This window comes from Urocitellus parryii, chromosome 3 (assembly GCF_045843805.1).
Source record: "Urocitellus parryii isolate mUroPar1 chromosome 3, mUroPar1.hap1, whole genome shotgun sequence".
Classification (NCBI taxonomy): domain Eukaryota; kingdom Metazoa; phylum Chordata; class Mammalia; order Rodentia; family Sciuridae; genus Urocitellus; species Urocitellus parryii.
This window is the reverse complement of record NC_135533.1, coordinates 161,407,914-161,422,220: the sequence shown is the minus strand read 5'-3', so window position 1 is coordinate 161,422,220 and position 14,307 is coordinate 161,407,914. Positions and strand designations below refer to the sequence as shown.

Sequence of the window (14,307 nt, the reverse complement as noted above, 5' to 3'; positions counted from 1 at the left end):
ATATTCTCACAGAAACTTCAGAGTAAGACTAATGGCTTGAGACATCTAAAAATTAGAGGGGAAACACATCTGCGTGACTCCTTTTTAATCAGAAATAAAACTGCACAGATATTTTTCAAAGGATACGGTACGCTGTGTCACCCCACGTTAACCAAAAATCACACCCTGCTCAAATCTTGAGATCTAATCAGTTAACACCATAATGAATGTGATCAAGTCTCCTGAAGCTCTAAATGCCCAGTTTGGTATTTATTGATCATCAAACCTGTGAGTGTAAAAGAGTGCAATTTTCAAGGTATTTATTTAAACTGTGTGACATGTCACTTCTAGGCAACAGAAATGCCTTTAAAACAAAAACAAAAACAAAAACAGTGTGTTCTGCTCCCCAAAAGGACAAGGCAAAGTGGATCTTGTGACTACAGGAAAGTGCAAACAAGAGGACACTCTGTCCTCTCCCGGAAGTTACTGTTTGAGAGCTAAGAGCCTTCCTCACAGTGCCTCTGACACATGGCATCGAGTCACACTTCCAGCAGGTGAACATACTCACTAAAGGAAAAACCACAACTCTCCAGGCTGCCTCAACTGAATAAAATACTACTTCGGGGCAGTACTGGGTTCTGCCTCCCAGTACCCTAGGACCGCTGATTCTTCCCTGGGTCAGTGAACTCCTCGGGGGAAGACAGTACCTAACCACAGCTAAGGGGTCCTCACCAGCTTCTGCACTGTATGGCACCTGCTTGTGGAGCAGTGTGTCTCCTGTGGGCCAAGCTAAAGATGTGCCCCCATCGTGACAGACACAAGATCTTCACCTTTTAAAAAAAAAACAAACAAAACAACTTCTCTTCTTCCCCTCAGAGTAGCCAGACTCAGTCCGTGTGTTCTGTGATGGAGCCACAGGTGTTGGTTAAAACTTGTATCACCAGTTTTCTCCTTTTTAAACAGTGACTGTCATGCCTGAGGTTACAGCTGCGCCTCCCCTATGTTCTGGGAAAGATGTCCAACTATTCAACTGAGAAGTGGACTATTCGAGCAAGGCCTTTTCTGGAAGGTACTCAGAGTTCTACAGAGATGCTACTCCTGATAAATGGACAGGACCTGACTCGTGGACCGAATTTTTTAAAAGTAAAAAAAAAGGGGGGGGGCTATTCTATTCCACCCTATTTACAGAAATTAAAAGTCTTTTTCCCCCCTGCCAAACCTCCTCTAAGAAGTGTCCCACCAACTCCAGACAGGTTAAAATCCTGACAGCACAGAAATGTGCTCTTTCGGGAGAAACAAACTGCTAAGATCAGTCAAGCCCCTGGCACATTCTCCTGATGCAGCATGACTCCAAAACTAATTTGCACCATTTATAGAGGAGAAACTGGAGGGTGGGCCCCAGGGAGCACACAGGAAGGATCTGGAACACAGTTCCCTAACATGCCAATCAAGCGGAAAAGGACAAACTCTGGGTACTCCCAGATCTCTTCTTAAGAACTCTTAAAAAGCTCCCTTCCCCTGAGTACCTTCTGGAAAGGATGCCTCGACCCTCCCCCTGAGCCATCTCAAAGTCACCATGGTCCTTTGGATCAGGAGGCAGCTACACTACACACATACACTCATTAATAAATAATGCACGTGGAACACTGGAGTCCCCTTCATTCATCACCACTACAATACTAAGGGGCACCAACATCAAACAGGTGGGAGAGGAAAAAACATATCCACAGACCTCCCCACAGAATTCTGCACTCTGCTCCAGACTTCTCCCACCCTCCATCCTCAGCCATAACACAAATATGCTCACCTCCACTTTTCACTCACTCACTAACCCCACAACTGGCTCACCTCCAAGCCCCCTAACAACTTCTCACCTCCACACACCAGAGGACCCACATCCATGGGCCTGCAGACCCCGTGAGGTACACATGCTCACCCTCAGGATCCACAATCTGCTCATGTCCATAGGCCCATGAGGCGCACTTGCTCACCTTCACAACCCTAGGAGACTTACACCACCTTTTGCTCACTTTCAGACCTCCAAGACCCATGCTTTCTCACTCACCTCCAAAACTTCACTGTCTAAGACTGCTTTCCACCAAATCCCACCAGTCCCACTCACTCACCTCCAAACCTCCACGACCCACGCTGGCTCGCCTCCAAACCCCCAAGAGGTACATGCTCACCTTCAGACCTTCACGATCTTTCCCCCCCTGCAAACCCCACCAGGGCCCCTCACTCACTTCCAGACTCTCAAGAGATAACACACTCCCCTTCAGAACTTCACGACCCATGATCGCCCTCCTCCAAACCCCACGGCAGGCCCACTCACCTCCAGATCCCCACGACCCACACTTGCTGAAGTCCAAACCTTCGCGATGCACGCTCGCTCACCTCCAGACCCTGACACGCGCTCTCTCTCACTGACCCCCACACACGACCTCGTCTCTGCCACCCCAAGCAAAGTCCTGCAGCCCACACAACTCCAAACACAACCAATCCGCACCCCTTCCCGGGTAAGAACCCCGGTGGCCCCGTGCCCTAGTGACAGCGCCACGGGACGCAGGACTAGCGGAAAGGGCGGCACTCACAGGCTCCGTGTCCAGGCGGGTAGGTCCCCGGGCGGCGTCGCCAGTCCGCGCCCGCTGCAGTCCAGCGAGTCCCCCACGCAAGTGCAGGCGGCCGCGCAGGGCGCCCCCGGGCCGGCTTCGGCCGACGCCGGCTTCAGCTGAAGCAGGAGCAGCAGCCACAGGAGGAGCAGGCAAGGCGAGCGGCGCGGGGCCCCGAGCGCTCCCCGGACCGGCCGCGCCATCTTGTCTGGAGCGCGCCGCGAACTCCGGGCACGGGTACCGCGAGGTCCCGGGCGGCCGCAGGCGCCGGCGGCCGGTGGGGGCTCCGCTCCGCACTCGGTTCAGAGCCGGGGCATGGCCGCCAGCACAAGTTCTCTCCGCAGGTCGCAGCTCCGGCCTTCAGCGGGCCCCCGGTGCCCGGGCCGCTCCACAGCGCCCGGCGGGGGCCGCGAACCCAGCGCTCATCCGGGCCGACCGGCCCGCGCTCGCCGCGAACCCCACGGATCTGGGCAAGGGCTGCGGGGTCAGCGCCTCTCGTTCTCCCGCTGGGCTCCCCGGTTCGGCTCCGAGCCCCGGTGCACGCCAAGTGCAGCTGCTGCTGCCGCCGCCGCCGGCCTCCGGTGGTGCAGCCGCCGCTGCTACGAGGAAGGCGCTCAGCCCCGCAGCCCCAGCGAGGCGCCGGCGGGCATCTTCCTCTGGGATGGGACGCAAAAGTTGTAGACCCGGGGCGGGACGGCTACTCGGGGCTCGCAGGGCTCCGAGCGCCTCGCTGCGCCAGCGCCACGGGCAGGGCGCGCGCCGGCAGGGTGGAACTCGCCCCGCTCCTCGGCCCCGCGAAAGCCCCGCTGCCCTCGCGGACGAACAATCGGCCGCTCGCCGCAAGCGTCCGGGCGGTCCAGCCCGGGCTGGTCCCCTAGACCCCGCCCCCGGCCTCCCGCCCGCACACACCCCCTCGGCCGGGCGCCCGCGACCGCGCGCCGGCCCACGTTGGATGCTTTGCAACAGCGCTGCTCCACGCCCCCGCCTCTGCTCATTGGCTGCCGGAGTCCACGGCGGCCAGCCTGGAGGGCCATTGGAGCGCGGGCAGGGATCCCGCCCCGCGGCCGCCCGGGCGCCCCGCCCCCACCCTCTTTTCCCACCCTAGGTGTGAAGGGCGGGAGAGTGGGAGGAGAAAGGGAGGGACGCCCCTCGCCTCTGCTGCCCACCCCCCCTTTTTTTTTTAAAGAGGCGATGTGATTGCCCTGAGTGGCCTGCACACTCCTGGGCTCCGGTGAGCCTCCGGCCTCAGCCTCCAGAGAAGCTGAACTACCAGGCTCGCACGCCTAGCGCCTTCCCCGCCTCTTAAAGGAGACCTACAGGGTGTTGGTGTAGAGTGAAGTCCTAAAGATAGGCGCTCCAGGCCTTGGGGACAAGAGAAGTTCAGTTAGGAATGTCCGGCTGCCACTTTGGCGCTCTCCAGCTTGCAGACAGGACTATGGATTGAGAAATCAGACTCATACCCATTTTCCAGGTCGCTTCCAGCAGCAAAGACAGATTTAAGACATATTTCCTTCTTAGTTATTTCCTTAGGGGGTGGCTCCTTCCTCCTCGCACAGTCTGGAGCTCACCGGACTGTGAGGTTTCTGCTCCTGACTTGTTCTTGACATCTTAAATCCCTCAATATGTCCTTGATTACCAAAATGAATGTGCGCTGCAGAAACCAAATCTCAGAGGTACACCTACTGCCTCGCCCCTAGTTAGTTGAAGAATACTTGTGGAAATCCTCCAGACTCCGATAAAGGGGTTGCTGTCTTCTTGTCGTTGCTGAGTTTATTTATTTATTTATTTTTTAAATCAGATCTTTTAAAAGACAATTTTCAAGAAGGCATCTATCACATACTCCAAAGGAACAAAATACATGGATCAATAACAGTAACAAAAATTCTAACCTTGGCTCCTACAGAGAACATAGTAGCCGTGTATAATAACAGTGCGTGGAAATAAGGTATACACTCACACAGAAACTTTGTGGAAAAAGGAAAGATTAGCACTGTAATATACAGCTGCCCCTCTGGGCGTTTTTGGCTTGCAAGTGTCTTTCTGTCTTTTCCCAAGAGTATGCAAGTTTTTAACATAACTGCACACATTGTCAGGAAAATTAAGCAGGTTCATGTCTGTTGAAAAACATTTGCTTCAGACATTATGATTTGTGTTTTATGGAAACATGCTGGAAGAGAGATTCTTCAGGAAGAAAAAGCAAAAAAAGGGGGGGGGGATGGGATTTTTCCATATTCAGCACAATTTAAGGGGTTTAAGATGAATTAAATGGCTTCTACGTTTCCTCAGCCATCTGAGCACTTCTTGTCTTTAAGAAAAATTGGGCCTGGACTTGGAGACTAGGTAATTGTTGATTGCATATATATATATTTTTTTCTCTTCTCCTTTGCCTATGTTTCTTTCTTCTGGCTTATTATGCTGTCAGATAATGGTGTATTTCTTTCTGATTTTTGTTTTTGCACGATCTCAGCAGTGATGCCTGAAGCTGTGTTCAAATATGTGTGTAAATGGATCCAAATGTGATTCTCAAGAAAGAGTTTCAGAAAAATGCTGCACCTGACCCATTCTGCAGAGTGCTTGAGCCATGTTTTAAATTTCATTTGTATTCTATGTAAACATGTACCCTCCATCTGGACAAGAAAGATGTCTCTGCTTTCATACCTTTTGGTAAAAATGACCATGATAAGCTGGGCGCAGTAGCGCACACCTATAATCCCAGTGGCTCAGGAGGCTGAAGCAGGAGGATTACGAGTTCAAAGCCAGCCTCAGCAAAAGTGAGGCACTAAGCAATTCAGTGAGACCCTATCTCTAAATAAAATACTAAAGTGGAATGGGGATGTGGCTCAGTGGTCGTGTGCCCCTGAATTCAATCCCCAGTACCAAAAAAAAAAAAAAAAAAAGTAATAAGCAGTGGGAAAAGGTCCAAATTGGGTGAAATTCTCTAGATCAATGTTTAAGTTTCTCAATATCAAAGAATACAAAAGATTAACTTAATGCAGAATACTACTCATGACTATTTCCCTTAAATCAAACTGATCAACCCCACCCACCCACTGAAACATGCAACACAGATAAAGTGCTCTGTGATAAAACTCTTTGAGGTCCTGACCTAAAATGATCTTTCAGGTTGGTCCCATTATGAATAGTAAAAAAGTTTTATTTCCCTGTGCTTATGAGCGTACCTGCAAGATGTTTGAGGATCCCAGAGTTGTGGAGGATAGGATTTGAGAATCTGCAAGGTATTTGCCCACAGATCTAAAGCATCCCCTGTGGTCTGGTTACCATGCAGACAGAGAAATGGATTCCACTTGGGGGCACAGGGCGCCTAAGCCTTGGCAGTTCCTCTCTGTCTACAGCAAAGCATGAAGTCATGTCTGCTCCTCATACCATGGATGGAAGCTTGCCCACATACTAGCAACCTGTGATTGCAAAGAGAATGTGGGCTTGGAGAGCAGTGATATCCAGCTCGGGGAGAGTAATCTATGGCCACAACCCCAAGTCAGGGAGGTGGCGACCAGGCAGACAAGTTGCTATGGGAATCCACAAAGAGCAAGGCATAGTCCTTTCAGCCCAGAGCAACAGTTGCTTTGCATGCTCTGGATCCTCATTTTCCTCTCCTGTCAACTCCTGTGTTTTGTTACTTATTCCTTGAGTGGGTCATTCAGGCAGTTTACATTTTCCAGTGGGTTCTTTTTTTTATTGAGGGGCACTCGACCACTGAGCCCCATCCCCAGCCCTTCTTATATTTTATTTAGAGACAGGGTCTCACTGAATTACTTAGAGCCTCTCTAAGTTGCTGAGGCTGGCTTTGAACTCGTGATCCTCCTGCCTCAGCCTCCCGAGCCTCTGGGATTATAGGCATGTGCCACGTACCAGCTTCCACTGGGTTTTAATCTACCAGAGACCAAACCTCAGAGCCGGCATGGAATCAAATCCCCACTGAGAATCCCTGCAGGTCTCTCTTGAATATAGATGCCCCAGCAGTTCATCATCCTAACCCACGGCTAGAGAGGACCCCCCAAACCACCAGGAACTGGAGAGAGGAACAAGTGGCCGAATAATGAGAAAGCAGGCTGACCACAGGGATTTCGTTTAAAGCACAGCTTCTGGAGGACTGGATTGAGGCAGTGAGCTAGAGTTCCAGATGGTTTCAAACAATGCTGAGATTCAGCGCTGCTTTATAGTGCTAGTAGGGGTTTTCCGTCTTGCTCAGTACATTAAAAGAGAACTAGGGGCCGGGCACAATAGTGCCTGCCTATAGTCCTAATAGTGGGAGGCTGAGGCAGGAGGATCGCAAGTTCAAGACTAGCCTGGGCAGTTTAGCAAGGCCCTAAGCAACTTTGTGAGACCCTGTTGCAAAATAAAAATTTAAAGAAGGATTGGGGATGTAGCTCAGTGGTGAAGCACTCCTGGATTAAGTCTCCAGTGCCACCCCCAAAGAGAGAGAGAGAGAGAGAGAGAGAGAGAGAGAGAGAGGAGTTTGGGAGGCTGGGAGTATAGTTCAGTGCACTAGCCTGCAAGTTCCAGGCTCTGGCTTTGCACCCCTCACCCCACCAAATACACACACACACACACACACACACAAACACACACGCACACGCACCAGGACACCACTCAGAGGACTTGGGTTCCAGTCTGGCCATATTACCATGATACCTTTGTCCAGTCATTTCCTTTCTGTAAGCCTCTGTTTTCTCCTGTAGAAAACAAGGATAATAATGGTGCCTTCTGACCTGGTCCCTAAGACAGTTAAGAAAAGGTCCATTTTGGGGGCTGGCACTGTAGCTCAGTGGTGGAGCACCTGCCTCGTACATGTGAGGCACTGGGTTTGATCCTCAGCACCACAGGAAATAAATAAGTAAGGATATTGTGTCCATCTACAACAAAGAAATAAAAAAAGAAAGGACCCATTTCTATAAAGGACACAAGAGGCGTTATAGTTCAGGGCCACACCCATCTGAGGTTTATTTTTTAGGTGTTACTGTATTTTAACTCTGGAAAAAAAAATGAGTCCATCTCTCTAGTAGAGGTGGAAAAATCTTAGAAGTTTCTTTCAACACAGAGGTTTCTTTTCTGGGAAGGTCACAAAGGGTTAATAATTACCTGTAAAATCCCTGAGGACTCTCACTGGATGATGACAGCCCTGCTTTGAGCCAGTCTTTTGTATCTCTCCTCCAAGGAAAATAAAACTGTGTACTCATTAACTCCTTCCTCACTATAATCGTGTCAAGGAGATGGATTGGGGGAGAAGGGCGGAGAAGAAGCTAATGAGTCCCGGAGAAGGAATTAAGGAAAAAAAAAAAAGTATTTTGAGGGCTTCTCCTCTTTGGGGGAGGAGAAGAGAGAGGTGTCTTCTTGTGCAATCCTGGTTGTTGGAATATGGGTTTCTGCCCATGCAGTGCCAAACGGCAGCTGCTATGGTTCCCCAGCAAGACTGGCAGCTCAGCTGGGGACTTCACAGGCCCCCGCTCTCTTCTCAGAACAGCACCAGCCAGAAACCTGTCATGTCCACCCTCCTTGATGTGATTTTGCAATTTGAACTGGTTTGCGGAAGGATTAAAAGTTACCAAAGCTATAAGCATTTCAAAAATTCTGAGATTCTGGAAAGACACTAAGTCTAAGAGCCAGCCGGCCGCCACCCCCAAAATGACAAAGGGATGGGCTAATGATGTCATCCTTGGAGACCTCTCCTAGCACCCCCAATCTGCTGCCTTTTCAAATGCCACTTGGAAAAGCACATGAAGGAGCTGGAGTTTATGCCACACTGCCAGCAGCTCAGAAGTAACACTTCGATGTACGCTAAGAACAGCACATGACATAACTTAGAATAATAATCTTGGTGAAATTTTTTTATATTTTTCAAAGAAATGTCACATCACAGCAATAGCTATCGTGGACTGAGCATTTATTGTGTGTCTGTCACTTCGCTGAGTGCTTTATGTACTTTTTGTTTTTATGGAGGTAGAAATCAAGGCCACACAAGCTAAGAAGTGACGGGTCCAAGATTCTAAGATAGGTCTGTACACAACTGAATGTCATTTTGTCATTTTGACATTTGAAACACATACACTTTGGTTTTGGGGTTTGTTGTTGTTGTTATTTGGTTGGGTTTTTGGGGGGAGGGGGAGGGTTGATTGTTTGTTTGTTTTGATAGGGCTCATTATGTGGTCCAGACTGGTCTCTAATTCCTGACTCAACTGATCCTCCTGCTTCAGCCTCCTCAGTACTGGAATGATAGGCACTCACCACCATGCTTGGTTAGCCTTATAAATGTTGAATATGATAGTTGCTCTATTCCCACGTTAGAGAAGAGAGTTTTTGATTATCTCAAGGTCACACAGGCTTAGGAATAAATAGAGTCTTAAATCAATGTTCCTTGTGAAATCACAAGCACCCATGCCTTATACCCAACATATGTCTTAGGAGATGTCCTAGGATGACTCTCTCAGAGGTATCATGAGAGTGGACATCATTATCTCCTTTTCTATACCTATTAATAGATTTCCAAAATTTCCTCTATGATATTAATTATAGAGAAAAAATGAAGATTTAAAGCTTAAAAATTAAACATATTAGCCCTACCATAAAAAGCAGCACATGTATATTAATCAGGGTTAGTAATTATTGAGCACTTACTATGCACTAGGCTAATTTCACTGAAAGAATCCGAGGTAATGTGGGAAGTATAGCTTCTTGATAGAACACTTGTCTACATTGATTTATGTGTGCAAAGTCATGGGTTCAATCCCCAACATTACAAAAAGAATGATTTCTATGAAATTGGTATGGAAGAGAATATCTTCTTTCCTTTTTTTTTTTTTTTTTTTTTTTGTATTAAGGATTGAAACCAAGGACTATCTACCACTCACTGATCTACATTCCAACCCTATGTATTTATTTATTTATTTATCATGGTGCTGGGGATTGAACCCAGGGCCTTGTGCATGCGAGGCAAGGTGCATGTGTCTGTCACTTTGCTGAGTGCTTTATGTACTTTTTGTACAGGAGCTATATTCCCAGCCCATCATCATCACCATCATCATTATTAATTTATTTATTTTGAGGCAGGATATCATTAAATTGAGGCTGGCCTCTAACTTGCAATCCTCCTGCCTCAGACTCCCAAGTGGCTGAGATCATAGGTGTGTGCCCCTGTGCCCTTCCGAGTTTGTCAGTTTTTAGATGAAGTTCCCCAGACGCTAAGGTCCATTGACTCACCCATATCACATCCTTAGTCAGATGTTGAGTGGGAATCCAAAGCCGCTGCTCATTGCGAACCTGCTGCAATCCTACACCTTCTCTTATCATTCTCGATTTCAATTCCCTTTCCTGGTTTTATCTCTCCTTCAGGACTATGCGACTCATTTTGTTCAGAGGCTGAGTTTTAATCTGATCCTGGTATTCCCGTTGTCTAGCACCGTTTCAGGCAAATGATAGAAACGATTTTGCTGAATGATCCAGTCAGCTCCCGGAGGAGGGGGACCTACACACACCCTTGCTCCTGTGTTTACTCCAGCTAACTGTTCCAATCCACGCACCTGCTGCATCAGCATCCCCAGAAACTTCTGAGCACCTGGACTCCACCGCACCACTGAATCAGAAAACCTGCCTTTCAGAGAGATCCCCGGATGGTCTGCTTGCATATGGAGAAGTATCAGATCACCACACTAACACCATACACACACCTCACGCAACTGTCTCCCCAACGTATAATAGACCCTCTCTTGGCATGTTACGTATTTTTATGCTTGGGTGTATTTGTGTTTTCCATATTTCTCTAAGCCATTAATAAAATAATTTCAAAAATAAAAGCAAGCATGTGTTTGGCATTATTGCCCCTAAACTGAAAAGCATTCAAAACATCTGCTGCCCAGGAGATTTGGGCAAAACTCCTCTCATGCCGTTCAACGCTTTTACTAGGGGATGCATTCAGACTAATAAGAAGCATTTGTGAATTTTATGGCCTGTTATTTTTGTTTCCAAAAGGACAGTCGGGCTTATGACACATTTCAAAATTATCATAAACATACAGACAGGCACGTATTAGGTGTCTCACTGTTGTTCTTAGCCATGAATTACGGTCTTCAGATCATCGTTTAAATAGCCTTATTTCCCTGGAGGGGAGTTCTGACACTTTTCTTGGATTTAGACGCTATTAATCAAAGTCTTCATCTTGTCACCAGATCCCTCCCACTCTGATCCCACCAAAAAAATTACAACTCACTTTATTTTTTTGGGATAGCAGAGATTGAACCCAGGGGCGCTGAACCATTGAGCCACATTCCCAGCCTTATTTTGTATTTTATTTTGAAACAGGATCTCACTACATTGTTAAAGCCTTGCTAATTTGTTGAGGCTGGCTTTGAATTTTCCATCCTCCTGCCTCAGCCTCCTGAGCTGTTGGGATTACAGGTGTGTGCCACCTTGCCCCACTAATCTTTCTTATTTGAAGTACATTGACTGGGTATAAGATTCAGAGAACTCAGTGAATAAATCAATAGTCTTCAGAGATGGCCACCAGCCCTTTCTCCCATCAAGAGATGGAGTCTATTTTTCTTCCCCCTCCGGGAATCCAACTGGCCTTGTGACTTGCTGTGATCTACAGAAACTGGTAGAGGGGACACTGTGCCGGTTATGAGCTTGGCAGCCTTGGGGGGAAGGCCCATTCCTACCCTGAGCTGCCGTGTCAAGAAGTGCAGCCCTCCTCCTAGAAATAGAGGCCTGAAGGAGTAGAGACCAAGGGGGAAAGAGAGGCCACTTGCAAGAACTCTGAGTGAGCTGGGCGCGGTGGCACACATCTGTAATCCCAGGGGCTTTGGAGGCTGAGGCAGGAGGATAGAGAGTTCAAAGCCAGCCTCAGCCACTTAGCAAGGCCCTGAGCAACTCAGCAAGACCCTGCCTCTAAATAAAATATAAAAAGGGCTGGGGATGGGGCTCAGTGGTTAAATGCCCCTGGGTTCAATCCCTGGTAGGAAAAAAAAAAAAAAAGAACATTTAATGGCCCAGCCAGCACCATAACCCCAGATATAAAACTGGAACCATTATGGATCTTTTAACCCAGTCCAGCCACCAGCTCAATGCAATTGCTCAAAAGCTCTCTGCTTTTGGTCAAGGTCTCCCTGACCGTTCCCAAATTCCTGACCAATAAAAACAGACCTGTATCAAAGTCACTAAATTTGGGGGTGATAACAGAGACAAGTGTACCCAAGAGGACCTGCAATGGAACATGAGTGGATTTTTAAAAGAGGAATAAAGTCGAATCAAATGAAACTCTCAGCAGTAATATCAACAAGATCAGTGTTATCAGCTGACCTTCTTGACATATTTGTCAGGGCCCTTGATTGAACGTAAAATGCCAAGTACTTGATACTGCTGAATAAACCTTCTTGCGTAATAAACATTTGGGTTCTTTAGCAGACCGCAAAACTGGATTTCTTCCCCCTCCTTTGGAAATAGGTATGAGAGAAATGCAGAGCATCTGCTTATTTTGTATTTTTAGGTACGGGGAATTGAACTCAGGGGCACTTAACCACTGAGCCCCATCCCCAGCCCTATTTTATAATTTATTTAGAGACAGGGTCTCACTGAGTTTCTTAGGGCCTTCTTAGGTGCTGAGGCTGGCTTTGAACTTGAGATCCTCCTGCCTCAGCCTCCCCAGCTGCTGGGATTATAGCCGTGTACCACTGTGCCCTGTTTGGGGGACTATTTTTTTTTTTTTTTAATGGAATGCTAGTCTTAAACCTGACATTAAGATATGGAGTTTGGCGGTGTGAACTTTGGTCGAGAGTGAGAATGTCTCTTGAACACTGATGAGTTCAGCTACCGGGCAGATGGGTGCTTGCCTTTAAGGTCTACAGTATATAAGGTCCTTCTTCCTTACATGTTTTCTGATCTCCCTCTTTCTTGTTCAGAGCCCTCTCTGTGCCTGACACGTGGGAGGGGCAGAGTCCTGCAGAGTACAAGACCAAGTTCACGGAGTCCTTGCCATCAGGAGTTTTTGGTGCAGCTGACTGCTATATCCCCAGCATCTAGAACAAGGCCTGACAAAATAGCAGGTGTTCCATAAATATTGTCAAATGAATGAATGGACGGTTGCCTGCATGTGAATTTCATTTTCCCAACAAGAACACAAGCAGGTCACAGGAAGCAAATCACAGAATCACAGATTATTAGAAGACAAAAGGACCTCCATGATCATCTGGTGTGGTGACTTTCTGGGTTTTTTTTTTTTTTGTTTAAGTACTGGGGATTGAACTAAGGGGTGCTTAATCACTGAGCCACGTCCCCTGCCCTTTTTAAAATGTTTAATTTTGAGACAGGGTCTTGCTAAATTGCTTAGGACCTGGATAAATTGCTGAAGTTGGCTTTGAACTCTCAATCCTCCTGCCTCAGCCTCCTGAGCTGTTGGGATTAGAGGTGTGGGCCACCACGCCCAGCTAAGAATGGTATTGTTGAACAGGCAGGAAGGACAAGTGGAGAGGGTGGGCTTCCTCAGAACCGCTGAGCCTTCAACACGCTGGAAGGCAGGTTTCATGGTGCTACCGTGGAGTTTACACCTGTTCTCTTCCGATTAATTCTAGAGTCTTGGTTAAGTCAAAGGCAATATCATCAGCTGAAGTGACAAGGAGAGAGGGTGGAGGTGATGAAGGTTTCAGGAGACCTGGGAAGGAAAAGAGAAGACGGGTTTGGAGAGAGGGAAGCTTGGTTACTGGGGGGGTGGTGCTCTTATCTGCAAAGACGAGGGAGGGAGGGAGTGAGAGGCTGAGAGAGGAGGGAGATCTGGCACTCAGAAATATTTACTAACCCTGGGTGGAGGTGAAATCACTGTAGATGATCAGCTTCCAGATCTTAGGGGTCAGGACCGTGAGAAGATCCTTTGGTCGGTTATGCAAATTATCAGGAATTAACAATGGGAAGATGATGGAAAGAGCAACAGTGGAGTTACAATCTTCAGGGATCAGCTGGGCACAGTGGCAGATGCCTGTCATCTCAGTGGCTTGGGTGGCTGAGGCCGGAGGATCACAAGTTCAAAGCCAGCTTCAGCAGCTTAGCAAGGTCCTAAGCAATCAGGGAGACCCTGTCTCTAAATAAAATACAAAATAGGGCTGGGGATGGGGCTCAGTGGTTAAGCATCTCTAGGTTCAATCCCTATTAATCCCCCCTCAAAAAAAAAATCCTCAGGGATCAGTAAATGACTGCCACAAAGCTGTGGTGAGGTGTGATGAGGTGGTGTGTGGTGGTGGTGCTGGGGAGTGGTGGGGAGTATGAGTGGGAGAATCCTGAAATCATGGGATTCAGATGGGAAGGGGTTTGTGGCAAGGAGGAAGGAGAATAATCTAGAAGTGGCCATGAAGATCAAGAAAAGATCTACCCCACCTCCTGGCTCAGTAATATAAGAGGTGCGAGAGAAAAGAAGAGCCATTAGCCATTAGCTTCCCTGAAATTAAGATAAGTAGTTACTTGCCTAGATAGTCATCAAACCAGGGGCAGATAAACATTCTCTGTCAAGGGGCAGATAGTAAACGCTCTCAGCTTTGTGGGCCATAGGTCTGTGTTGCAACCACTCTACTCTGCCTTTGTAACTCAGAAGCAGCCATATGACTATAAAAATGACTGATGGTAACTGCATTCCAATAAAACTCCATTTATAAAAAAGAAGCTGCAGGCCACATTAGGCTTGCAGGTGGAAAATCTGCTAACCCCTATCATCAAAAGCTCAGTC

General features: G+C 47.9%; 1 protein-coding gene across 1 annotated transcript in view; it reads right to left on the bottom strand.

The window, feature by feature from the left end:
- Lrig1 (leucine rich repeats and immunoglobulin like domains 1) overlaps positions 1 to 3,447 on the bottom strand; it is a 125,179-nt gene extending 121,732 nt beyond the window's left edge. Inside the window, exon 1 of the mRNA XM_077796191.1 lies at positions 2,571 to 3,447. Within this exon, the coding sequence (XP_077652317.1) occupies positions 2,571 to 2,791 (221 nt within the window). The 5' untranslated portion in view covers positions 2,792 to 3,447. The remainder of the gene's footprint in view (positions 1 to 2,570) is intronic.
- Positions 3,448 to 14,307: the final 10,860 nt, after the last annotated feature.